Source organism: Diorhabda sublineata, chromosome 1 (assembly GCF_026230105.1).
Source record: "Diorhabda sublineata isolate icDioSubl1.1 chromosome 1, icDioSubl1.1, whole genome shotgun sequence".
In the NCBI taxonomy this organism is placed as follows: domain Eukaryota; kingdom Metazoa; phylum Arthropoda; class Insecta; order Coleoptera; family Chrysomelidae; genus Diorhabda; species Diorhabda sublineata.
In genome coordinates, this window is record NC_079474.1 from 31,050,462 (window position 1) to 31,078,411 (window position 27,950).

The 27,950-nt window shown below is 31.6% G+C and overlaps 1 protein-coding gene across 2 annotated transcripts in view; it reads left to right on the forward strand.

Moving 5' to 3' along the window:
- LOC130447763 (lachesin-like) overlaps window positions 1-27,950 on the forward strand; it is a 399,219-nt gene that overhangs the window by 356,419 nt on the left and 14,850 nt on the right. For both annotated transcript variants that reach the window (XM_056784763.1, XM_056784755.1), the window contains exons 4-5: window positions 7,437-7,564; window positions 25,301-25,469. In XM_056784763.1, the coding sequence (XP_056640741.1) occupies window positions 7,437-7,564; window positions 25,301-25,469 (297 nt within the window). The remainder of the gene's footprint in view (window positions 1-7,436; window positions 7,565-25,300; window positions 25,470-27,950) is intronic.

Consider the following 27,950-nt stretch of genomic DNA (forward strand, 5'->3'; position numbering starts at 1 on the left):
ATATATATATATATATATATATATATATATACATATATACAGACTTTCAAAAAACAATCATAATCGGGTTCAGGGGGTCTCAAAACATGGAAAAAATGATGTACCCCCCATTTTTCTTCTAGTCATGCCTACCGTAAAACATACAAGATGCAATATTTAATATTAATACCAAAATTGATTTTTCCAAATTCTGTGCTAGAATTTGTGAGTTTGGTTAGTACCAGTTGAATCATTCATCGTAATGTACTCCATGATGAGAAATTCATAAAACCAGCCAAATAAATTGATAAAGAAGAGTTAACATACACCACATAATAACATAGCCACATAATATCCTCTTTGAGGGACTCTACTCATAGTAGAAGTATGTAAAGAAAAGTTCTTAAAGAAGATATTGTCAAATAGACAAAACATTTATTCACAGAATTACAGCATGCTATCAACTGCGCAAAACAGGGTGGATCACTAAATTTGTTGGAACTACCGTAAGCTAATTCGCTAGAAGTAACTAAGGTGAGACCCAAACAACATAGAGAAGACATATCAACTCCAATTAGCAAAGGTGTTACCTCAATAATAAGACCATTTAAGTGAAACTAGACTCAAAATAAGACGGGCTAGAGTAGACACAATTTTTTTGTTGGATAATATAATAAACGAAGGAGGTACTGTTATAACAATGCATAAAAGAAAGCCAATTCTAATATCAAACCCATTTAATAAGACATTAACTGATACTTTAGGAAAAAAAAGCGGTTTGCTAAAAAGAAGAATCAGTTGGTTTTATAATTAGTGTGAATCAAAGGCGGATGCAGTGTCTTGACAAAGGGGGGGGTCATTAGTATTAAGACGAGTCCTCCCCCAAATACATGGCATTTTAATCCTTTTACACACAAAATATAACAACTCGAGAGAAGGATCTGGAATGCCGAGGTGAGACTGAGTCCTATAGAGGGGCCAAAGGTGGGCAACTGAATTGAAAATCGATTATTTTGAATCATTCATCTAAAAGAGAGCTCTTTCGAACGATTCCAAAGGAACTCTTCTTGCCCCTTCCTCACTAGCTTAATTTCCTTGTCTATCCCGAAAACTGACCGACTTTTCGAGTGGGTCGATTATTAAGTTTACTAGTTTACTAGACATTCGATTCTTTAGACTAGACCAACTTCTAAGTCGTTTACCCATAGAGCCTTAGACTGACTCCCGCTTCTTTTTTCGATTAGTTTGATATGATTAATATAAATTTGTTTATGTCAGATTCTTCTATTTCTTCGTCTTGAATTTCATGAGCATTTTTGTTTTGTTTTATTAGTTAATGTTTTGATATACGAAATATTTGGGGGTATTTTTCCACGGTGTAAAATGGTTCGTACTTTCACATATTCCTACTCACGCCTTTTTATAAGAAACAAAAATCCAAATTAATTAATCAGGGTTTAGGGGGGGGCAGACCCCATGACTCCCATGACCACCCTTGGATCAGCGCTTGGTGTGAATGGTGCGTTTAAATATACATGGAGTTATTTAGAGCTGTAATCAATCTAATAGTTATAGCTGTGATGATAACCAGCTTTCGTCAACTTCTTGTGGTAGAAAAATAATTAAATAATTCCTAAAAATATTGAAGATTAGTGGTGGGTACGAGTTACCAAGTTAATTGATTAAAGTGTGTATAAATGAATTATTATAATTGAAGCTTATATTTATATATAACTGTCTTGAAAAATTGAAGAATTTCATCAAACTTTGAATACATTTATTGAATTATATTGCCCAGACATTGTCTTTTCATATCAAAGTAAAAATATATCTAAGAATCTTTTGTCCCATTGTTTACACTAAACACAGAAAAATAAATTGATGGAATATGGAAACAATTTGTCGAGTGTAAATTGATTTTTATTGTTTGGGTAAATCAATTATCGGGAAACACTGATAATCAAACGACATCCTTTGAAACTACAGAGGTGAGCTAATGGAACGGTTAATTGATTAATTTTTATACCGAACTTCAAATATTAAATTTCGTAGACACATGAAGGTGAAGTTTATGGCACTTCAAGGCAACGTTCGGTGTTGAAAATATTCATATAGCGCCTTTATAGCGAAGTTGATAAATGGTAGCTTGTACAGTCATATAGAATTCCAGATTCATATAGAAATTCGGATTCGGCATTTGATTAGTACCCCATAGACTATGAGGATGATATTTCATGTTTGAAGATGATAATTTACGAGCGTAAAGAAATATATTTGCACAAGCGTTGACACGATTTAAGCAAAATAAGTCAAGATTTTTTTACATTAATTCATAACTGTCCATAAATCCCGCAGTTGTGAAATGAAAGACAGTAGATTGCAAATGACGAACCTGCTCCAAAAAAGAATTGTTGTATTTGTGAGAATAATTGATATTAGAAGGATTGTCTTTTATTTGAATTAGAAATTTTGAAGTATATGTTTATGTTTTCATGACATGTAACTCGAAAATTTTAGATAGACATCTAGGAAATACTAAAATAATTTTTTTACAAGGTTGACAACATGTTCAACTCATGATATTTAAAAAGAAAAGTTCCACTCTCAAATTATAATAAACTTAAACTATGAAAAATATAATGACTTAGAAGAGAAGGATTTTCCACTCAACATATCTAGAAGACGAAGACATCTTGTTACACTTCTCCAGCGACATTTTCTTGTTTCTTTCTGTGAACTTACAAGAAAGAAATTTTCATCAGACGAGGACGTTATCTCACACGTAAATGCCTATTTTGATGAGAAAGAAGGCAATTATCATGTAAAAGGCTATTAAAAATAGGATTATGACTGGGTAAAATGAAAACATCTTGTTTCTTCGTTACTCTCGAATGGAAAAGATGATCTATTTTCTTTTTATTTATTAAATAATTCTATTGATACCTTTTTATAATGACGGATGCATATAATAACGTGAAATACCACACAATTTATGAAGAACATAATGAGTTTCGATAGATTAAATACTCTATACTTCATGTTCTTCTATTGGGTACTTGGATTAATATTTACAGCAATGTTAACTGAAGTACGTGGTTGAATTAAGAGATTTTATTTAGATGTTTATCGTATTGTACCCAACTGTATAATTATAATTAGAATCTGTGACAAAACAATAGCACTTCCTAAATATAGTATTTTAATTATTCCCTCAGGAAATGGAGTAATGAGGGAAAATAGGAATCCAAAAGATAATATTTACGATGCAGACGTTTAAACCAAGGAAATTTAATTATGTAGTAGGTTCTATAGTCTCTAAGAGCAATCCAATATTGAATTCAACACCTGGAATGGTAACTTCGAATAATTTTTTTTTCCAAAACATCAATTCTCTCGTTTAAAAATCTATTGAAAATTTGCATTTCTCAGTTATAATTGCACTAAATTTAAAAAAAATTTTTATATTGCTGAACAGATAACCTTTCTTATTTATAATTTTCGAGTGGTGCTTATAATTCAGAGGCGGTGCTGGAGAGGAATAATATTTTCATACTGTAAATTGTCAATCTAAAAACAAAAATTGAACTGTTTAAGATTTTTCTCTCATAGTACGTAATATATGATTGTACACAATTGCTAATAACTTGAGTTAATTATAAGATGGATAGTTTGAAATCCACAATATGTAAAGTCCGACTTTGGAAAATGCTAATTAGTTTTATGTCGATTCAAGTACATTTTGCAGTTGAAAATGGTTAGAAGCGTATCACCTTGAATGTCAATTATACGAATATTTATAGCTGCCGTAAATTTTATGGAATGCTGTAGGCTATAAACTAAATCGTTATATGTTATGTGTTGACAGCCTGATTTTTAATTTATGCGCCTATAATAGGAGTTCATTGGGCTGTAACTTTCTCGTTATTTCAAGGAACGAAGTATTTTTTAATGGTTTTAATATCTTCTGAGAATTTCAAGCAAGACGAAATTTAAGGTTTCTAAAAGCGAGGTAATATTTTCAAGTTGTAAACATTAAAGTAAATGAACATCAAATTGTCATTATGAGTTTACATGTTGAATTATAACTCTCCACATAGGACATGAGTTACAATATAGTTTCATTTAGTGGGCCAATAATATGAAACGTTTTTATGTAAAACTTTGCCATAAAATTCGTAAATGTTAGGAAGACACCAAAATTCTAAGGCTTATAACTTCGTTACTTTTGGACATAAAAAACATGGATAATACCGCTGGGAAATCCAGAGAGATGGGAATTTTGTACGTTATCACTTTTTCATGAATATTAGTACTGAAATTGGTCATGGAGATATTAAATCATATAACAAAAAAATTGGGGTACAAAAACTTTATCACAAAAGTAGAAGGAAGAAGCTTTAAGTGAATCAAGTGTAATTTGGTATTTAGCTTATTAATATCAAAATTTTCTAGTTTTAAAAAATCGCAGTTTATATAAAAAGCCAAATCTTCATTATGAAAAACATCTGAAAATGCTGGAAGTAAGATTTTAGTGCTGAAGAACTCTAAATAATGATACTATAATTGATACTTTTTTCGTCTAAATCTGTAAGCTTGGAAATCACCAAAAGTTGCTTGAGGCCATGTCTGACGAAAACGGTGGACGCGGATGTAAATCCAATTCATTGAATTCCACCATAGTCTTTATCGACTTATGTAATAAAATGATTTCCCTTCCATATGGGACGAATTATCCAAAATTTCCTCATTTTTAGTTCAAGTGATTATTAATGTTTTTCTACAAACAATATGCCAAAGGTATCTCAAAATATAGATATCTTTATATTTCTAAATCGTCTTTTACGTCTCTTTTATTTTTGATAATTTTTGGAAGACGGATAAAAATTAAACGTTTTGACCCCTTTAATCTTCATCAAAATATTTTAGCAAATTTTTCTGTTTTTCAAAAATTATGAAAAAAAATAATTCTAAAACAGGAGAGACCTAAAATCAAGACGATTTAGAAATAAAAACATATATAAACGCACTAAGAGATAAGAAATTGACGAAATATATAGATCTTTAACTTGCCAGTTATTTTTATCATTTAGTTATGATTATTATTTTGGCCCAGATATGTAGGAATGCATCCAGATTCCATTCATAATCATGAACCAATACAAAAAGCATTTTTTTTTTCACTTAGACAGCTCATCAATTCGTTGTTGACTTCTTCTTCTTCTTCTTGTTCCATTCTAGGAAGACGCGACACTCATTTTTCTTTTCCAAATTTCTATGGAAAATAGGTGTAAACAGATAAATCTATTAAATGTTGCGATTTTTCATAACGATTTCCTTTTTTCTGGCGCAAGCTTCTCTCCTGGACGTTCTCAGCATTTAGCATACTGCCTCTTTTATGCCCGCGTCCATTATGATTCATTTTCCAGGAGAAAAGTGGTCATAATACTTCACCTTTTTCTGGTTGTAAAACAATGCTTGGTGAACACACAGATTTTTCATTCATTGCTCATGGAAAATATATTGGTTGTAAGTAGCGTTTTCAGATGTCTGGATGAAGCCGGACATAGTTACGCTTTTTGATTGCGTGTCTGGCTTTTCTGACTTTTTACATCTCACAAACGAGCAATCTTCGAGCGAGGCTAAGCGCACGCGAATCGACTCTCGGCCGCTCAGAATAATACATTAATTTCAAAGAAATACATATCAGCCATATAAAGATTGTTACAAATGTTTTAGCCACTCAAGTCATATTTCCTGAAAAAAAGTGAAAGAATTTCCTGTTATGAACTTTATCAAAATTTCATTAAAAATAGTGAGATGTTTGATATGTGAATGAGGTTCTGGAAAGGATTGACCAAGACTTTTGTCCACTGGAAATGACAACAACTTTCTGTAATTTAGAGACAACAACGCTAATTTTGGTCAGATAGCTGCGTTGAAAGAGGATATCAGGAACATTCGCATGATTGTAGTACAATATTCTAGATTTTTGTATAACAAAGACAAAAAATAGTTCCCATGGATAACATCAATCAAGTTTCCGATACTGTAAGTAACCTGTCATAGAATAACTTGAAGTTGACGGTAGCAAATGTTTTCATCAACTGCAAAACGTCAAAAGTTGTTCCATAAGGTAGCACACAATTGTAGGATCATGTTAAATAGGAATAATTGCAGTATTGCTATCTAGAATTCTCAACTAATTACATATCAGGACATAATTCAAACAGTTTATCCTTGAAAGGTTAGTTATGCTACAAATTACATTTTGATATTGTAGCTGAAATGTTGAATGCTGATTATAATTAAGAAAAATGAAAGCAAGGATATTTTTCAACGTTTTATAGCAGATTTCTGCCGACAAAAAATATGAATAATTATTTTTACTCTTCAAATTTTCCTTTTGGATTGTTTTGTTGTTTTACTTTGAAAAATAATACCAGGTACATGAGACTTATTTTCATTTCATTAGCATCCAAGCAGAATTTGAAAATATATTTTCATAATTTGATTTTGACAAGACTAATTTTGCTTTTGATTTTATTCACACTTCATTACAATTTAATTATATTTATGGCAATAATAAAAAAAGCTTGATGTTACTAATAATGAGAAACAAAGTAGTTGAAATTTAGAGTGTTCGGTGTTTTTACTCAAATGACCGACTAAAATGGCTTGTTTCTTCCACTATTAGGTTTCACAACACAGCAATTAAAAAGCATGTTAATGTCAAACCCCAAAACACTTGTCATATGTGGGCGCTAGTTTGAATTGTATCTGTAATGCCCCTAAGGACTATAAATTAAAAATACCCGCTATAGTTCTAGATTATGCGCTCGAAAGAACTTGAATTTTATTCATGATACTGAGATGTGGAAAGGATATAAATTGAGAATCAAGACAACCTTATCATTCAGTTTTATTCTCAAACAGAATGATTTCATTATTTTCATCTAAAGAGTGTATTAATTGATCAAATTACTGAAAATCTGTTCAATATAGAACAAAAATACTTAAATACAAGCAAACTTGAATTGTTCTACGACTTTCAAATTAAATTGCTTCCTATGTATCTGGACTTAGCTAGAGGGGATACAAATAATTGGACAGAATATTGAGAATGAAAAATATATTGTTGAATCTACTACATCCATATTTAACGAGCAATTCAAAGAGAGGATGCGATGTTTCTTCTTTTCCTAGATATGAATTGATTAATTTCAATACAAAATCCGGAACTTATGAAGTTAAAGTATTAACATTCTGATCGAGACTCCACTCTTTTGATTGGAATTGTATGGGATTGTATGTTATATTCAATAATAAGAGAACTACTACTAGATAATATAGTGGAGACATATTATTATTGTTGATAAGGTTTTCCAATTTTTCCATGAATTTTAACCTACTATTTAGACGATGCTGAAACTAATTTTGTACGATTGTTAATATTTCAGAACCTGATACAGAAATCGTGGGCGGGCCTGAGCTATTCATTGATCGGGGAAGCACTATCAACCTCACCTGCGTCGTTAGACATAGTCCCGAGCCGCCGGCCTTCATTTTCTGGAACCACAACGACGCTGTAAGTACACTTTCGAGCAATTTTTTCATCTTACATACATTAATATATGAAAGTAGGGTTGAAATAAAACATAATCCGATATAAAAGTATTGGGAAAAAAACCTAATTTTGTTTCAACTTTTTAATAGAAATGAATAGCTTATTTATGTTAATGTAGCGTTAATAAAAATCTGTATACATTCCAGGGGTGGCGCTTGAAAGTTCTCAATTAATTAAGAACTAAAAAATAATAATTTCATACTTTTGATAATAATATATAAACTAAAACACTTATCCAGAAAAAAATGACTAATACTCTGCAGTCGCTTTGTAATATTTTCATAAAAATGCCAGCGCTCAGTGAAGTCTATCAGTTAAATACTCCACCTACTCCACTTACGATTTAAACTGTGGCAGTGTTATTAATCCTCTGAGATACACGAACGTGCTCTACGTGCTCTTTCGATAACATACATTATAAATGTAACGAGGTATCGGGGAATAATTCTGGATAGAACATTTACTTTAATTTCCCATATATAAAAAACTATATAGAAATTGATGTCAAAAAGTATCTGATTTGTTATTAAAAAAAATGTACTAAATCATTTTTCTTGTTTACACTTTTGTGGAAATGAAGCTTGGAGGAAAAAAGGGGTAACTGATCTAAGTTTTAAAACGAAAAACACCAAATTTACAAATATAAAGAGGCATAATAATTATGTGTCTCTGAATATACGAGTAGTTATATATTGTTGAAAATTATAGATCCTTTATTGATTTTTGTGGTCATTGGTCTCTGATGACATCATGAACGCCTGGCAGGTTTCGTCGACTGAATCTAAATGTATCACGAGGAATACCTTAGAAGTGTTTGATAATTCACATTTTGCTTGTCTGTCAACTATGCCAGCAATCCATTATCTCAGTACAGAAGTTGATATTAATGAAAATTTGACAAAAACTTTTACGAAGCGAGATTTGTTTGAAAAGTTATGAAAAACCTAAATCTTTTATCACGAGTTGCTACTGGTACACCCCACTGACGAAAACTCGTTTACCGTCTCTGCAGTTTCTCAAGATAGTTTCTGATCAAAAACTGCCACTTTTGAAATTTGTTCAAAAATTTCTATATTACATATTGAAATTCTTAGTCATTATACAATTGCTTTGCGTGAAATCTGCCTAGTTAGATTCTCCTTTAATAATAGTTTCGTAAATAAATACGAGAGTTTCTATTCATATTTTCAGAAACACTAATTCTTTCTGACTATTAATGACATATTCGGTGTAAACTTTATATTGTTGAACACAAACTCAACCACAACATTTGACCATTTGAGTGCAGTTGTTTTGTTCACATTTAGTTGGAAAATGTACTAAGAAACAATTGAATCAATCCCTGAAAACTTTCATGCGAATATTAAACATGAATGTTGTTTATACATGTACATAATCGAGCTAATACTCAAAAAAAGGTTTGCATCAACTGGTGCATTGAGAAAATTCATGTAAAGAACGTAAAGTACCATATAACATCTGTACTAACCTTCTAAAAGATAGAGTTCATAGACCATTTACCATATAGCACTGATTTAACACTAATTGACTTCTTCATTCCCACACAATAAAAACAATCTACGAGGATCAAGAATTTTCAACTCCAGAGGAAGCCAAAATATGTTCGAGAGATATATGTACTTTTGTTGAATGTGGAAGATTTATTCAAACCCACGGAAAAGTCCAATGTTGAATATTCTTTCACAAAGCAATTAACCTTTAATTAAATCATGGAAAATCATTTTCATTCCATTGTTAGACCAGAAATATGATTACAAACTTGTGTAGCAGTTTCAAAAAACTAAGACCGTATAAATTTTCTTGATTTCAGATCTTCTCCGTCTTAAAATTTTTGAAAGGTTGATGAAAAATTGACGTTTCGACTTAACTTCAGTCTTTATCAAAATATGTGAGCCATTTCTAAAAATTCTCTTTTTCGTGTATTACATTCCGTTCCAAGAATTTCTCAATCTCTCTCAATTTATGCTTTTTTGATATTTCATGGTTCGTTAATGAACTTTTAGTTTTTTATGGTATTGATAACATTTTAGTCTATTAAATATTGAGAGATCTGCCCTATATAGACAGTGTCACAATTAGTGACATGGGCACTTGATATATAATATTACTTCTTTTGATTTTTAGTGTTTTAGATTTTAATTTAGTGAAATATTTGGATAACGTATTATGTCCCATACTAATATCATATTTATTAAAATAATTTGATAGTTGTTTGGTAAGTCCTCGTACAAATAATAAGGAAAAATGTTTTACTTTTTGATGTTCCGTTTTTACTTTTCTTTCAATGCAGTTTTTGCTTTTTGAATAGCTAGGCATCTAAATTCAGGACCTAATAGCTGAATAGATCTATTAGCCAAACTTATTATCACTGATCTTTTTTGTGACATAGGATGACGTGAATTGAAGTTCAAATATCTTGAGGACCAAGTTGATTTCGTATACCAGTCTGTTCTTACGTTATTTTTAATTTTATATAATGTGACATCAAGAAATTAGAGAAATAAATTCATATATTACGTAAAATAAATCAATATCATGCTAATCAAGTTGTCACTGATGAAAATTCACTCCCACTCCGTTGGTTTCAATGTGTTTAAAAAGTGTATTACATGCGTTTTTACGATGCCTCCACTGCTTTTAGCACCAAATGAAACCATCAGAATATATTATGTATTCCATTGTTGTACGCTAACTTAGGATTTCAACAAAGAAATTACAAGTAAAATTCCAAAGTGTGAATGAGGAATTTGGCAAATGTTATGTAGCAAATGACTTGCACGCGTAGTAAAATTCCATTATTAGTAGAAACTTTAATTGAAAATTGAGATTTCACAATTCCCAACTTTTATACATATAATACGAAGTCTAAATTGCGTGCTTTATTCTCAAGGACAATTGCATATTGTTATACTATATATTATCCTTAAAACATTTCCTCACATCTTATAAGAGACTACAGCTGGGAAAGCAACGAAAAGTGCGCCATATGTTTAACTAACTCAATTTTCCATATTTTTTGGAGTTATTTAAATTGATTATTTTCAAATAATAAAAATACTTCTCAAATTCTTTCATATTTATAAGTCTAATGTCAATTAATACAACCTAAAAACAAGAATTAGTATTTTCGTATATTCAAGCAGCTGTCAGAATTTTGACAAAATTGGTATAGAATAATTAGTTTATAATTTCAAAGAAAATAATCAAAACTAGCTCATTGAACAAAGTAATGTTTAATGTGAAAAAAATATAAATTAAAAGTGTTGTATATGTTAAATTGAGATTTTAGGTTATAAGAAGATAGTTAAGTCGATGGTATCATTTACTAGGATCATAGATTATGCATCAATAAAAATTATGAATTATATATTTAATTAAAAATCAGAATAAAGACTAACTATGTAATTGAGAGACACAATCAATCAAAAATACTTATATTTTCTGAAAAAACTTAAAAATTTGTCACTTTTTAAATATCTATGGTTTCTATAAGATAGTTACAACTGTTGAAAAATAGACGTACATATAAATAGGAAAGAAAGTTGGGAGAACTCTGTTTTTTGTTTTATTTTTTGTTCGTCAAGCTCTTGTTTAAATTCGTAGTTTAGTTCCTAAGCTGTGTTATTTGCTGGTAGGATGGGACGAGAGGCGGAGAATTCACAAATCTAAATAATATAAGTGGGATTAATTATAAGCTAAAAGTAGTACCAATAAAAAGAACGAAATATATAAAAAATTAGAATTAGATTAAATAATTATCCACTCAATTAAATTTAACTGAGAAATCTTTTTTATTGTTATCAGAATTATATAATTAAGTTAAATATGTAATTCTTCATATTAAAATAACTGATTCAAAATTAGTAATATTAATAATATTTATTCAGATTCAGTCAATTTTAGTCTCTCATGTCACCGACTAAAAATTTAGAGTTAGCCGTAGTTACAATCAAATTATAAATAATCAATTAAAAAAATTTAATACGTATACAGGGGTTATAGAAAATAAAAAAAAACGAGAGAGAAAGACTCAGTTGCAGACTGATCGTACTCAGGTATTAGATTGTCAGGATACAGACCTCTAAACAAAAAGTGATTACTTTTAAGCATATTTAATTGTAGATAAAACGTTTACGTGCCGTTTGAGTTTCTGTTTGGAAGACAGTAATAACACAGAATGGAAATAATTAACCCAGGTGAAGTTCTGCGGTACAAAGAGACGTCACATCAAAACCATATATAATTGCGGTAGAAAGAGAAACGCAGATAATAACCTTTAACCGCGTATTTTATCAAGAAATGGCTATTTTAATTTCGAAGAGAATATTCCATTTATTTACACAGAAAGGGATATAGTTACTTCTTATATCTGTACGTATTATAGAAATATACAGAATGTTCTTTATTTTGACAAAATCACCACATCGAAAACAACAGAATCTTTGTTCGTTCGAATTAAAAAAAAAAATAGGAAATGTAGATTCAGGATAATACAAGTTTCCGTTTTAATGGAATTCATATCATTAAAAGTTTTGCCCACATCCGAAATTATTTTCGTATTATTATAATGGAAAAAGTTGTTTCACTGAAATGTCTACGGCCTGCTTCTATAAAATTACCGTAACAAATTTTTGAATTTGTGCTTTTTTCTGTCGCCTTCTATTGGGAATTTGTCAGGCGATGCGACATTTTTATTGATAGAAAAAGACAATTTCGTCATTTTAGCACCGTTATGATAATTGGAAAGAATCTGCCGGTAAATTTTACCCAACATATCATTTTTATGATTTAGTGTTTTATTGGTCTCCACTATCATTGCACGGTCCTTATTACTATTTCAACTCCGTTGTGAAATATAGTGGAATTGTTCCTCATTATCCGAATTGCTTGTTCAAGTAGCTCGTTTTCCCAAAACATTGTAGACGAAACCGTGAAAATACACTTCTGAATAATAATGAGAAAATAATTTGTAAATGCTACACTACCAATGTAACTGGGGTTCTTTACAGGTGTGTAATAGCCATGTTAACTTACCTATGGCTCAATCCAATTCAAATCCACCACACAATTTTTCTTAGAAAGATAATAAGGAAATAATTAAGACAAATACATAAAAATTACTGTAAAAACAATTAATTGTGTCAACTTTGTGAATATTGTTTTATTGGTTAAAGGCATAAAAGAGACAATTGACAGCGTTTTTCATAACACCTCACATCAATTTATCAAGGAGAGCGGAAGCTGGAAATCCTCATTTTAAAATCTATCGAAGTAATGCTACTACAAAGTAAAGCAACGGCAGAAATGAATGGAATGAAATTTACTATTGCTACAGTGAGATGATGTCCAGAAATCAACCTCAATCTCACTGTGTAGACTAATAGTGGACAAAATTCTTACTAGAGCAGCGCCGGATTCACAATCCTAGGCTAATATGATGATCTGATAGTACTACTAGGAGGATCAAACATGTAGGTATAATGTGTGTCTGGATGCAAACGGCACTATACTCTCAATAACCCCGGTTTAACAACACTAGGAGTCATTTTTTATGTAACTGTCATCATCTAAACAAGGTAATTTTCAAAGATACAACGGCTGTATGGACTGCTCACCAGCAAAAATTGGCAACAGCTCAGTACTTTGAACAAGAGCCCTACTGTAATTTCTACAACTAACATAATAAAAGGTGAAGAATACAATAGAGTTTCTAGGACTAAAATCACATTGGCACCAATCAGGTCGATTGTTAGTAGGTCGCTTTAAAGAACAATTGTAACCATATAAATTTTCTATATAGCATCATATTCAAATTAGAGAATAATACTGATGATGGGGCCGTTATAAATTTTTATGGGTGTCTTAGAAACGGAAATTGAGGTTTGGCGAAGTTTCCCCAAACTGAATCAGATCATTATATGCAAAAAAGGAGTACGGTCATCAAACAAAAATATATTCATACGAAACTCCTTTGATTCCAATTACGTTTTCTAGAATGGTTGACAAAGATCTTATCTTTCATGCAGTGGTAAATATTTGTATTGCTATTGCTGATTAAAAAAATTGCAAAATGATAGAAGTATATGGATCATATTATATAAACAAAATACGGGTAAGGATGATGAAAATAGAATAATTTCTTCATCCGTCTACAATGTAGTATATGAATTCGGTTTCTCCACTGTGCAGAAAAAGGCACACTGTTTAAAGGAGAACGAGGAGTCAACACGACACTCGCTTACTCCAGTGCTCCTGGCAATTTAATACCGCCAATGATTATTTTCAAATGAAAAAAAAAGTACCCAGCACTTGCCAAGGGTGCTTCATCTGGCAATTTGATTGAAATATCGGATTCGGGATATACCAACGAGCTTTTTGTGAACTTGTTGAAACACATATATATCATACGTAAAACCAAGTAAATATTCTAAAGTTTTATTAGTATTTAACGATCACGTTTCATGAATTTATTTGTGTTAACTTCTCGTAGTCTCTACTTTCTGATTCAAAATATTGTTATTTCGTATTTATTACCACTCTTTTTATTCGTTGGGTGAATTAATAAACACTGTCTCTTACATTCTTAATTTATTTAATTACTATAAACTCACACTAACTTATAATTCAGTTATCACTATCACTTAATAACTTTTAGAATTTATTTGAATTCTTCGATTGCTTTCTATTTCGATATGTTCACAACGAATATTTATTATAAACTGAACTAAACTACGCTACAGAAACATATTATAAACAATCCAAAAGAATTCCAAAAGTTCTAGAAAAATAAAGAAACAAACCAAATGAATAAATAGACATTCCTAGAAATTATCCAAAGTAAACAATGTGAATAAAGCGCTTGCTATATAAAAGATCAAACGAATTCCGAGTATTTCATCAAAGGCGGTGCCTTCGCCCAATTTTATAATTCTACTATATTCAAGCAGGACCAGTTCCAGGGCGGAGATGAGTTCTTAAAAACATGTATCGATCTAACATAGATTTAGCAAACACAAGTGTGGAAAAATGATTTGCAATGGCAGTAATACATGTCCAACTCGTAAAATATACCTGAAATATTATACAATCGTTGGCAATGATACCTTGACAAAAATTCATGTTTTAAATCGGAGAAAATCTGAAAAGTGGTGCGATAGATACCTTTGTGACTAAGAACTATTCTTCTTCAGAAGAGTCTAAAATTCCAGTTGAACATCAATTTATTTTCGTTGTCTACTTGGGTGCCTTATTTTTTACTAAAATGCTTGTTAAGATAATTTTTTCTCCTAAGAAATGTTCGATTTCGTATTTTATTTAGTGATTTGAAGTTCATTAAATATACACGTTGACTTCAAAATATGCAAGCCGCAAGTTTTTGTGTAGTTTATATAAAAGTTTTATAAACTTTAGAGTTCAGATACACGGTTACAACAATGCAAGTAAACAGAACAGCATAAGGCAAATAAGTTGGTAGAAGCTTATACGCCAACAATATTTCATGGTTTTTATATACTCAATTTATATTAAAACGTTTATCCAGCAACAAATTCAGCGTGATATATGTTGTTCTGGATTCTCTTTACTGCAACCAGATTATTTAGATATCATTGCTTCGGCAATTTCCAGCGTTAAATTGCAGATTAAAATAATATATTGAGATAATTTTATCACAGAATTAGCTTTCATGCTCTAATTTCACAACTGGACGTTATACATTACAAGACTGAGATATTGGAAGCCGTCAAAAACCGAAACGGAAATTTTTCGCCATTATTCGGCACTTAAAGTTTTATTAATGTTAGAAATAATTGAATTAAGAATCATTCACTTGGTCAAAACGAGGCAACGAAATAACAACGTTGTTAGAAATCGTATATACAAAATCCTATCAGTGACTACCTGATAACATAAAGATTTTCAAAGAAAATGTCATTTGAATGTATAATATAATGATAATCATTATCAAGTAGCCATCAAAACCTTGAGGGTGATAGATAATGCTAGTGCATTGCATTTTGATCAGTTGATTCCTTGTAATTTGCTATATGTCTCGGCTATCATCGTTATGTTTCAGCACTTTGCTCTTTTTCAATTTTTTAATGTCTATATTCCTTTTTCACAATATATCGTCATGTTTTTCTGGGTTTCCATTCCATTATCATCTTCTGTCTACAGTGATATTTATCTTATAATGTTTTCAGTTTCCAGTTCATCGTTTATTTCTTTATTATGCATATTACTATTCTATATCTTGTAGAATGATCTTATTGATAGAAACACCTGACATACGGCAAGCTGAGGTACATATATAAGGATCTTCTACTTACAAAACAACTGCTTCACTTAAGCGCAAAATTTGGGAAAGCCTCACAGTTTTTTTAGTGGTGTCAAAAGGTTGAAGCCGATGTGACTAATTGACGTATCAAAGGACCTCGGCCTTTAGTAATTTCAACTGGGACACTATCAGAAGGCCTACGTGCTCAGCCAATCCAACTATTAACTATTATAATTATAAATTATAACCGTGAGGCGAGATTAGATTGTTGAATCTCAACAGTAACGTTTCTGAAAGTTTCGTTCGAAAAGTAATGAAGGTACAAAGTGGTCTGATTTCGACACACAGTACTTTATGATATCGATTCAATACCTATGTTGTCAACTTTTCATATATTCATTTTCTTTTAGACCTTAGCGTGCTTGGCTCAATTTAGATGAAAATTTTAAAATGGTTTTTTTATAATGATAACTATATGATGTGACAAATCTTTTACGATGTTTCGTTAACTTCGAAATACTGAGGTATGAATTTTGAAATGAAATTTCATGAAATCTGATTGGCAACTGCGAAATGCTGCCATGGAAATGATTTACATAAATTTGTATATGTGCTACCAAATTAGACTCTTTCAGAATATTAAATTAAATCGTCAAAAAAATTCCAAGGGGTTTTAGGAGATACAGATGAACAAACTTGGATACGCATACGAGTCAGTTCTTCTTGTACATAATATTAAAAACTCCATCTTTTAAAATCATAGAATGTGATGGAAAGATTCAGATAAACAACAAAATATCACACGTATTGTTGTTATAAAATAACCAAATTCATGAGTAGTTGAAAGTGTTTAAAGTAAGTGGCAAAAAATTTATAAAGGGTTTTCCAAAAAAGACTTTTTTCAAAATAAAATGAAAACCATTTGAGTTATTTCGAAAACTTTATAATCGGATTGAAGTACATTTAAAATATTTATGAATGGAACTCGACTTCGCTCATATATTCACCGCGGGCACGTTTGCAGCGGATGGACCCAATTTTCCATGACTCGGCCGCACATTTCGACCGAAGCGGCTGCTATCTCGCGTTCAATATTGGCTTTGAGCTCTTTCAACGTCATCGGCTTATTAGTAGTCAATGACTTGACGTAGCACCAAATAAAAAATCTAGAAACGATAAATCGCACGAACGAGGCGGCCAATCGACTGGTACATTTCTTGAGATAACACGCTCATCAAACTTGTTCTTCAATAAATCGATTGTAACGTGTGTTGTGTGGCTTGTGGTGGCGTCCTGTTGAAACCACATAAAGTTCAAGTCCATATCTTCCAATTCGAGCTAAAAATAATCGATAATCATTGAGCGATAACGATCACCATTCACAGTAACGTAGCGACCACTATCGTTGACGAAAAAATATGGCACTATGACGCCGCCGGCATGCAAATGGCACCAAACAGTTATCTTTTGTGGATGAAGTGGTTTTTCATTAAGCACATGTGGATTTTCGACCGCCCAACACCGCATATTTTGTTTATTGATAAACCCGATGAGCCAGAAATGAGGTTCGTCACTAAAGATGATTTTGCGATGAAATTTATCATCTTGGCGCATCTTTTTCAGAGCCCTTACGTCGCTTCGAATGGTTCATCGGCTTCAATTCTTAAGTAGGCCTGATCTTGTATGGGTGTAAAGTAAGATCCTTACACAAAATTCGCCATAAAGTAGTCTTGGCGATGCTCAACTCTTGAGAACGCCGTGGAATTGACTGATTAGGATCATTTGCTACGGACAACTCCACGGCAGCGACACTTCGACCAACCCGTAGTCTCACTGGCAGGGCAAAATTACACAACGAATGTGTAGACTCAAACTGTTTCACTAAATTTGTTACTGCCTGTCTACTAGGTCGAGAATTACGACCGAAAATCGGAGTTAACGCTCTTAAAGTAGCGGCCATCGACTCGAATTTTTAGTAAATTTAAGTTAAGTTTAGTAAATTTAATTTTTAAGATTTGCAGACGTTGTTCGTTCGTGTAGTTCACCATGATGAAAATGTTGTGTCTACTGAATAAACTGACATTGATAGTTCGATAATAAGTAAAAATGTGCGTTCAAAAACTGAATTCAAAATTGTCAAGTTCCTATTGGAAAACCCTTTATCTTCAAAAAATACTATGCAGAACTTGAAATCAGTATTTGAATCAAGAATTAAACCAGTGGTAATTGCTGTTGTACGTATTAAATGACGAAAGATTACATAAACTGAAACTGAGCTTAAAATGAGAATGGAGTGACATCCTGATGCTAGCATGTTGCATAGGAGTTGGATACTTGAAGTTTCTGGTATTCAGTAATAAATATGTGTAGGAATTTTTTAGGGCTCTAGAATTTTCGTCTCCTTAAAATACCGGATATAGACTTTTGACAAAGGAAATTGGTTCACAAGTGCTTACAATAAGTGGAAAATGAAACATGAGCTTTATAGTAGGAATATTGAGTACTGTAATACATCATCGTTTATTGCGTTGAAACATCTTTGGCCGCGTAACCTTCGTCGTTCTACATCTCATTACCGACTGATTCCGCTTTCATATTGATCGATGGCTACTTGATGAAAGCTCTTGTCAGTGTCGTGTACCAAACGTGGCAATGGGGTGAAATTTTGATACTTGTGATACCCGAGACTGTGATATTTATTCTATCCTACAAATGAATTAGCTAGTTACCTTCTTCGAAGATCTTAGACGGTCTCACAAAAATATAACCAGATCACGGATGTTTTAATTATATAATGCACCTGATATTCCACGCAAGAATTTTGGAAACACGCTAGCTAGAAGCCTGAGATAATGGTTCTGATAGATAACCATTCGACTCTCATAACCACTGAGATCAGCTATTTTAATACTTCACTGAAGTATCGCCTAGAGGGAGCAGAAAAACTTTTAGAAAGAGAAGTTTTATTGAGTTATTGAAGTTAGAAGTTATCGGCATATCAAAAGAACCCATTTACTTTATATTGATGAAGACTTATGCATGCGTAAGCTATTGTGCATTGGGTACCGCGTTTACTAGCTTCGGATCAAAAGCGCATTCGAATAGAAACTTTTCGGACCCGCTTGACGTGGTTTAAGCAAATTAAGACGGATTATTTACGTCGTTTTATAACTGTAGAAGAAAACTGAATCCACCTCTACACTCCTGAAATAAACATCAATACTGTAAATTGGAAAGAGCCAACCTGCTCCGAAAAAGGGAAAAACGGTTTTATCGGCTGGAAAAGTGATGACAACTGTTTTTGAAATGAATGCTTGATAAGGTAAAGAGAGATATTGCAAAAAAGCGAACGAGCTTTAAAAAAAGGAAACGTGTGGTTATTTTCAGTGGGTTTGGGTTCTTTGTTGATGAAGTCCACAGTTGACAAAATGTTCAGTCTATTGAACAGAGTTTTCAAAAGGTACCTGTCAATGTACACAAAAATCAGTATTTAGCTTTCACAATTTTAATAAGAAAAATATTCAGGACTTTATATGAAAGCAACTTATTTGTTTGTTCACAATTCTGTGGAAGAAAATTAATGTTTTGGCATGTGGCGACAAGATTTGAATACAAAAATAAAGCTCAATTTGATAGATATGAACATACCTTTTGAATCGTTTGACAATACTTGTTTTGATTAACAAAACTCTTGCTAAACAATTGTCGCATTGTTGCTCAATACTTAACAACTCTTGAGATTACAAATTGGAGCACGTTTGCCTGTCGCCATTTAATTTCGCTTTTTCGGTATCTCGTGAACATATCAAAACGTGCTTATAGCCTGCCAACTTAACTAAGTAAATTAAAAATTAACATGAACATTGTTACCAACTTTGACTCTATATAAAACAAAATAGTGTGAGGTAAGGATAGGGTCAAGGTTCAGATAGGTCGGGTCAGCTGTCAATTTGGTCAATTCTCAACAAAACTACTTTTCATCATGACAGAGCTCGCTAACCTAACCTAAAAGCTTCGTTTACAACAGATAGATTTTTATCTGGTGAGGATGTTGTGTCAAACGTAAACCCTCATACTGTCAACAGAAGTTAATTAAGAAAGTGTTTCAAATGATGATGATTTGTATATCCATTCTCTGTTATTTCTACCTCCAAATATCTCTCATTTCAATAGTTTCTGTATAATTCTTTACCTAAGGCAGATATGGATCAAAAATTGAGTTGTTACACTCAAAAATAAGGTTTTGAGAATACTGAGAAACATTCTTTCAAGCAAACATGTTTCTCTGTCGTCCACAAAACAATTACGTGCTATTATTACTATAAAAATGAATCAATGTATGAATAGTTATATTTATTTTAGCCTTACGACGAAAATTGTCATGCCTAACAGTCTTTTTGTCACTGCGTTTAGTCTAGAAATAATTATACATTAAACAAGTTAAGATATTTTTGCAAGTAATATGATTTATTCATGATATCTCTAAATTTTATGTTCTTAGTTAGTTAACAATATGTATTATTTATGAAGTTGGAAAAAGTTAACCACCCCCCGTATTTTAATAGGTTAGAACAGCGAATTAATAATTAATGACGAGGATGCTCCATGAAAGTTTTCTTAATCAATATAATTATTTGAGGGTAAAATGTGAAATCGATGAAATAACAAAAAGTGAAGTAACGTTTTAAGGGAATGTCATGAGAATCTACTTGATGCTTTACCACGTAAGACATACAATTTGTCTTACGGATGATTTAAAAATTTATTGGAGAAGAGTATTATTATGTTATCTTAGAATGAATGAAGTCGAGCTTTGTTACGGCTTACTTCAGTGTTTGAAAAAGAAAGTAAAATCCAAGAAATGTTATATAATGATATTTATAAGAAGCTTATTTTGGTTTTCGCACTCCATACTCACTCAAAAATCTTTGTAAGCAATTTTGATGGAAATATTTTAAATTTATTAAAAGATAATAGCTTTCAAGCAGTTTTTCATCCATAATTAGCGTAGAATATTGAGAAATTAGGTAAAATCTTAGGAATTGAATATAAATAATAACATTTATTCATATTAATTTTAAAATCACAAGCATCAAGCTGGAGTTGTGGAATTCGCATCATTTGAATGATTGAGGAATGCTGTTATGTTGAATAAACAACTGTAACAACAATATTGGTGGGTAATGTACAATTATCTAGTAATATTGAAAATTTTCTGAGACGAAAACAAATATCATTCCTGGTAATACTGTAATGATTCACAATACATTTCACCAATACACACAAGAAATATCACAAATAAATTGAAAATCATTTTTGGGACAAGTTAAAGTATTCTAAAAAAAACTTGTATTGGAGCAGGAATTTTTCATACTGAAATTATATTTATAATCATTGGAGGTAGACGAATTCATTCGAGGAATCATCTTTGCTATAGAAAAAACCTTTAAAAAACATAAGATACATAATTGATACACTTATAGATCCAGAAGCAGATTCTGTAGGGATAAACTTGATTACAGCAATACAAAAAAGTAGAATAATGACTTCGGAAATGATAATCAAGACTAGGAGGAGTAAAACTCGACGACAACCACTGAGTTGCAAAGCAGCAAAATAAAGTGAACAAACTCTGCCTATCAAAGAATTTAAATACTTAGGAATCATACTGGATTCGAAACTTTTATAACGAAGGAATAAATATCAACGCTACCTACAGTTATAACAAAATATTTGATTGAATATAAAGAGTTCAGCTAAGATGATATATTTGTTGCATACAGCAATCAAAAAGAATATCATACTTCATGATATCGTGAAAATCTAGTAAAAGAAACCAACAAAAAGATCACACGGAAATGCGCTGGGAATCACCGAAGCCATGAGCAGTATTGGACAAGCAGCACCAGAAACAATCCTAGCTCTGCAGCATATATTATTAATCGAAGTTGATAAAAAACGAACTATGAAGGTAAAATAGTTCCTGATATACATCTATCCTGTAGGAAATCTGTGGGCTAGGGAAGAATTGAGGATATAAAAAATATATATGAAATATAAAAATGGAAATAGCTGGGTAATGGGTAATACAGCCAGTCAGCCTCATAAGTAATAGCATCAGAAAGTAGTAATAAGCTGTCCCAAGATACTCTCCTGGATTCGTGACACTAAAGTGAGCCTCTGTTGAGTATCTCTTCACTATGAAGTGAAAGGAAACTCTAAAGCTGAATAATTTGCAAATCGTTTGATGGAAGGAGAGAATTCCGATAAGACAGTTAGAGTTCTACTACCAATGGAATTATTAAAGATACTATCTATATGGGAACCAGAGCCAATCATCAGAATTGGTTGTCAAACAGAAGTATTTGTACGACTGCACGATATCCACAGTGAATTGTCTAAGGACAAGACTCCAGAAACGGAGCGTGAGTATTGACTACTGCAAAGAGTGTAATGCAGAAGAACAATTCAATACAACAAGTAAATTGTCTTGAAAAAAGCAGTATTAGAAATTGAGCAATCACATATGGAAGGAAAGAAAATTGATGAGTGGTAAGATAATTAACGTAATTGTGGATAATGAAGGGTATTACAATGACCCAGAGAGGAAACCAACAAAATGAAAAGCAAGCATGCTGCGGGTAGCCAAAATGAAAACGCTCAGGACTATAGTAGGAGAAACAAGAGTAAATCGAATCAGGAACACTGACATCAGGGAACGATGTGGGTTGCAAGACTTTGTAAGATGGAGGAGATAAAGAAAAAGATATTGGTACACCCAAGTGAAAATAGAGTAGACTGCCACGCATCGTACTTAAAGGGAAACCAATAGGGAAACAAGACCAATCTAGGTCGGAGTACCAACTAATCTAACTTAGAGTTATAAGTTCAGATGTTCAATTGAACCTCACTTTATCAATGAGACTCAATTTGATGATCTCTCATTAGAATTATAAATACTATATTATATTAAAATATTCATATGACATGATATGCATTTCTATACGTAATTTATCAGATACGAACTTACTGCTGTTTGTTCATGTTTTAAATGATCTTTGTGCTTGTTGGATCTCAACAAATCTAATATTCTATCTTTTGATAACTGCTTCCCAAATAATTTTCTTGTGTGTTTAAAAACTTCCACATTTGTCTCGCACTATATTTTTGGTAATGTTTTCTATCTTATTCAGTTCACTATGGTTTGCCAAACATTATATCTATTTCCATTCTTATGTACGTTTGCTTATATCTCAATTTTGTATAATGATCCATCAATTCGAAAACCTGACGTTGTAAATCAATCAATTTATTGATGAATTTGTTCGGAAATGATAAACAGTATGTAATAGATTATTGATTATGGTCTATATTCAATGTGGGTCAAACTATAGTTTTCCCTGTGGCGTTATCCGATGAAGACACCTGTCTCAACCCCATATCGTATTTAAACACACTTTCCACCCTACCCATATTCTAAATCGAGAATCCACACTCTGAAGTTCACTACATTCATATACACTCCGCGTCTTTCATAATAGTATCAACAGAAAACTAAATTATTCTGTGTTTTGGAAGTTGTGTATCATCACATGAATGGAAAATTACGAAAAACTCAACAAAGGGAAGTGAATTTAGGTTACCAAAAGCATTTTCTTTGTACTTGATGTCGAGCAAGTAAGAAAAAATCTCGGCAGTCGTTATCCATTTTATTAGAGTTATTCATTCTAAAAATATGATTATTACAACAATTTCTTCATAATGGTATTTCGCTGTATGGAAAAATATTATATCATATTATTAATATGATCGTTCCTGTTATATGCTTTCATCGTTTTCTAACCTTTGTATCTTTTTTTACGAAGAATTATTCATCTCAAAATTTCAACAAAGAACGTTTTCTTTTCATATCAAATATACCAGTAATTTTTGCCAAATAGAAAAATTGAAATGCTTGGAAATAAAAGTGAATTTTGTAGTTCGTAGTTTGACATACTAATGTAAGTCAGTGTTAAATAGTAAAATTTACTTGTGTTTTCGAAAATTGCTCAATAAGGCACTAGAAATCATCACAGATCTCACACATCTACACATTAAGTTAGGAAACAACCTTGTAATATTCAAGTAATATCCAAGGAAGGAACAAGTAATGAAAAAGTGATAAGTAAACTGCTCAGTTCTCTCTGAACATGAACATCTCACCTGCGAATCATATTAAACCAAAGAAAAGGCCATAAAGTTAAACCAATATATCTACTAATCAAATTTTCAAGAGAACCTCAATAAAAATTGACATTATAGTATTCTAAGCTGCCACCAGGTGCTCAATAACTTTAGGCTCCTGAACGAGCAAATTTCATCAAAAATTTCTGGTTGTTGGAATAAATATCGAAAGAAACTATGAGTTATGTGAAATAACGATTCATTCTTACAGTCAAGCTGCAATCAAAGCGAACGCCGACGTTATCAATTCAAAACTAATCTTAAAAAATCGTAGAAAACTCGATTGCTTGGTGAAGGTCTTTCTGACTTTTCGGTCAATCGGGACAACGGAACTTTCACTGCACGTAACCGTTTTTGAAACCTTGAAAAGTGCACCTGCAAGAAAGTGTTGAGAAAGAATTATCTAGAATCCTCAGAAACTTTGGATATTAGCAAATATATGATAATTTGGTTTTCGCATATGCCACTTCAGTAAGCAACTGATGAAATTAGGACTAGCAAAAATTGATTAATGCAGATTATGTATGAAACTAGCTCCAAATCACCTGATTATAAAATTTCTTGCCAATACGTTGGCTTCCGTATAAGCTAGAATCTATAATTTGTTTTTATAATGGAGCAAATATGTGGATGATTATGATTTGTTACTTTGACGAGGCGTGGGTTGAGCATTTTGAGTCTGTGTGCGTGTGCACTTTCAAGAGTAAGTAAATTGATGTCTCACTAATGGAGAAAGAAATAAAAGAGAAACCGCAAGGACCAACTATACCAACCAGTGGTGAAATTGATTTTGGTGGCTTACCTTATCATTGGTAAACAATAATTTTGGTAAAAATTTCTAAAATTGCATACAAAAAACTGCAACGACCTCTAGAGATATTAAAGCCAATTTCAGTACTCTTTGTTTTGGTGAGGCATAGTCGTTACTCAAATATTTTTTCCAAAGTTGTGCAAACGCAAACATTCTAATTTAAAAATAGAGAAAATTATTCTCAAATGCATCATGATTCCTATAAAAACGGAAGAATAGTATTCCAACATTCACACTTCCAAAATTGACGAGCCTCTTCATGAATATACATATCCAAAAATAGATTAAAGTGGCTGTTGTGGTTATTTTTTTTTTTTTTAATTCAAACACAACCAACCTACATAATTCACAATATTCTCTATTTCAGATAATTAGTTACACTAGTTCTCGAGGTGGCGTTAGTGTATCAACGGAAAGAGGCGAAACTAGTCGAAGCGTCTTATTAATTCAAAAAGCCAAAGCTTCAGACTCTGGAAACTATCAGTGTAACCCTTCCAATGCAAGACCGGCCAATGTCACTGTCCATGTTTTGAATGGTAAGTAACAAAAAAATTTTACATTTTAACAATTCTTCCAACAATTTTGACATATTTGAAGCTGAAACAACAATTTATGTTTTGATTTCTGTCAGAATGTGGCGTTAACTATGGAATCACTTAATGTGGTTGGAAAATTGCTGAAACTAAGGAAGACGATCTAAAATAAATATAATTAATATTATTATTTTATGTTATTATTATTATATTATCGTGAATAATAATATTATTCACGAGTGTATAATAAAGGTTATTAATCACAAAGTGAAGTTTACTGCATAAATCACCAAGAGAATGATAACTCATTATATGCGAGTAGAATACTATACTTTATCCAGGACTACTACTTATTTTAGTTGAAGTTTTTTTGTTGGAATTTTTTTATATTATTAGAAATACGAGTACTATTAATTGATTCTAACAAATATTTCGTATTTATGGTATGGATGGTTATAAATAATCTCTTCTGCAAATTCATATGCAATAATTTATACTTGCCTTGATTTTTCCGGCAATAAATATAATGAGGCAACATCAGCAGCTTCTCTAATATCTGATGGTGTTGAAGAAAAGTCCTAACCTAACCTAAAATAGCCTAACTTTTATTTTATATATTTATTTCAAGTTGGTATTTCAACATATACACGCAAACACTAATGTTAACAGGTTTGAATCAAATTTATATTGTTTTAAAAAATATCTCAAGTTATAAGTTGTTTCAACAATCATAGTATGTTTAATAATCGATATCCGACGAAAATATTCAATGTCGCTGATAGCACAATGTTAATGTTCCGTGCATTCAAACTGCAGGTTCCGGGTTCGAATTTGGTTAAACTTGGTTTTCTCAGAATCACACTTCGAATAAAAACCACAAAATTATGAAAAGCTAAATAATATAAAAAGTTGCGACTGCTACCTCGTTCAACGAAATATGGTAAGCGGAGAAGCTGCACTGTAGAAGTTGTATCGAGAATGTTTGATGCTTGATTTGGAAAGAAATATTTTTTCTAATACCAATCATTCACCTGAATTCAGCCTTATCAACTTATAATTGTAAAAGTGAATATACCCTTGATAATATGATTTGGTGCTTGGCTTTTTGTGGAAATTTGAATATTCTCTTGTTTTGACGTTTACAATTTACATTTCAACTTCAAGCGTTTTGGTTAGTTAATATTCATACTTATGTTACAGTTTAAGTGATGAAATGGATTGAAAAAATGAACATTTGACACCAGAAAATCCTACAGAATGTTGTTTGAATAGAGTTCACGTAATTTTCAACACTTTACAATCTTTGTTCGAGAAATAATAGAATTTATTCGAATATAAAATTTCCGAAAACGAAAGACTAGCTTGTGTAGCTAAAGTTATAAGAAATTTCTGGGAAAAGAAAAATTAGAGCAGGCGTTCTAAATCATGAAGAAATAAGCGAAAGAGTTTTCAAACAGAATTTACCAAATTTTTACTGTAGAATTGGTGTGACTTGGAAATAAAACAGCATCATGGATAGTTGCCTATTTCAGAGAAGAAATTGAGGAAAAGGTCAACAAATATCACAATTGATATCTATTTTTAGTACCTAAAATTACTCGACAGAAAACAGGGAAACAGGAAAATTTACAAAAACTGTCATGTAGCTGTTACTCATTTAGTGATTATTTGAATTCATTTTACTTTTTTGTAAACTCCATAGTCAAAAAACTCTGCAGTATAGTTTAAAAAGGGAAACATTAGCGTATCTTTTGTCAAGTCGCGGTCATACAATCATTTTAACTAGTTGATATCGTTCTGTCTGCTTGCGTTTGAGAAATATCTTCAACCTCTTTACATCCGCATTCATTTATCAATTCTTTTGTAGTGGTTAGCTGTAAATTATCTTCTTTATTGACACAAAAGAACAAAGGTCCCTATTTATTCTCACCTAGATTAGTTGAATGTTCATTTAATAAACAGATTAATTAAACACGATTTTACTTCAATATATCTCATTTAATATTCAATTTTGCTGATAGCTCAGTGTTATGCTCCGTGCATTCATACTGTAGGTCCTGGGTTCGAATCTGGTTTAAGGAAATTGGGGAAATTATGATGTCTCTGATCTGAAGTAGACGATGGAAGGACTGCTCATATTTTTGTGTCTATTCAATGAATTTGTTACATTTTCACTTCTGACTCATCAGTCAACAAGATAGAAATCTTGTCTTTTTAATCAAAATTATACGTAATTTTTCATTATTTTGGTCTGGATTTCACCCATTTTAAATAATTAATATGATTTATCAGAAAATGTACTTAATCAAATAGACAAACGACTAAACCAATCAAAACTAAGGAAACAATTTGTGTACGTTTCTAGTATGTTTATGTGTTAATTTGGTTGCCATCTTATTTCAATATGTTGTTTATTTTTGAAAAATATTCCCATTATTAGGAATTTTGTGATTGGAAATTTAGAAGGATTATAAAAATTTGAAT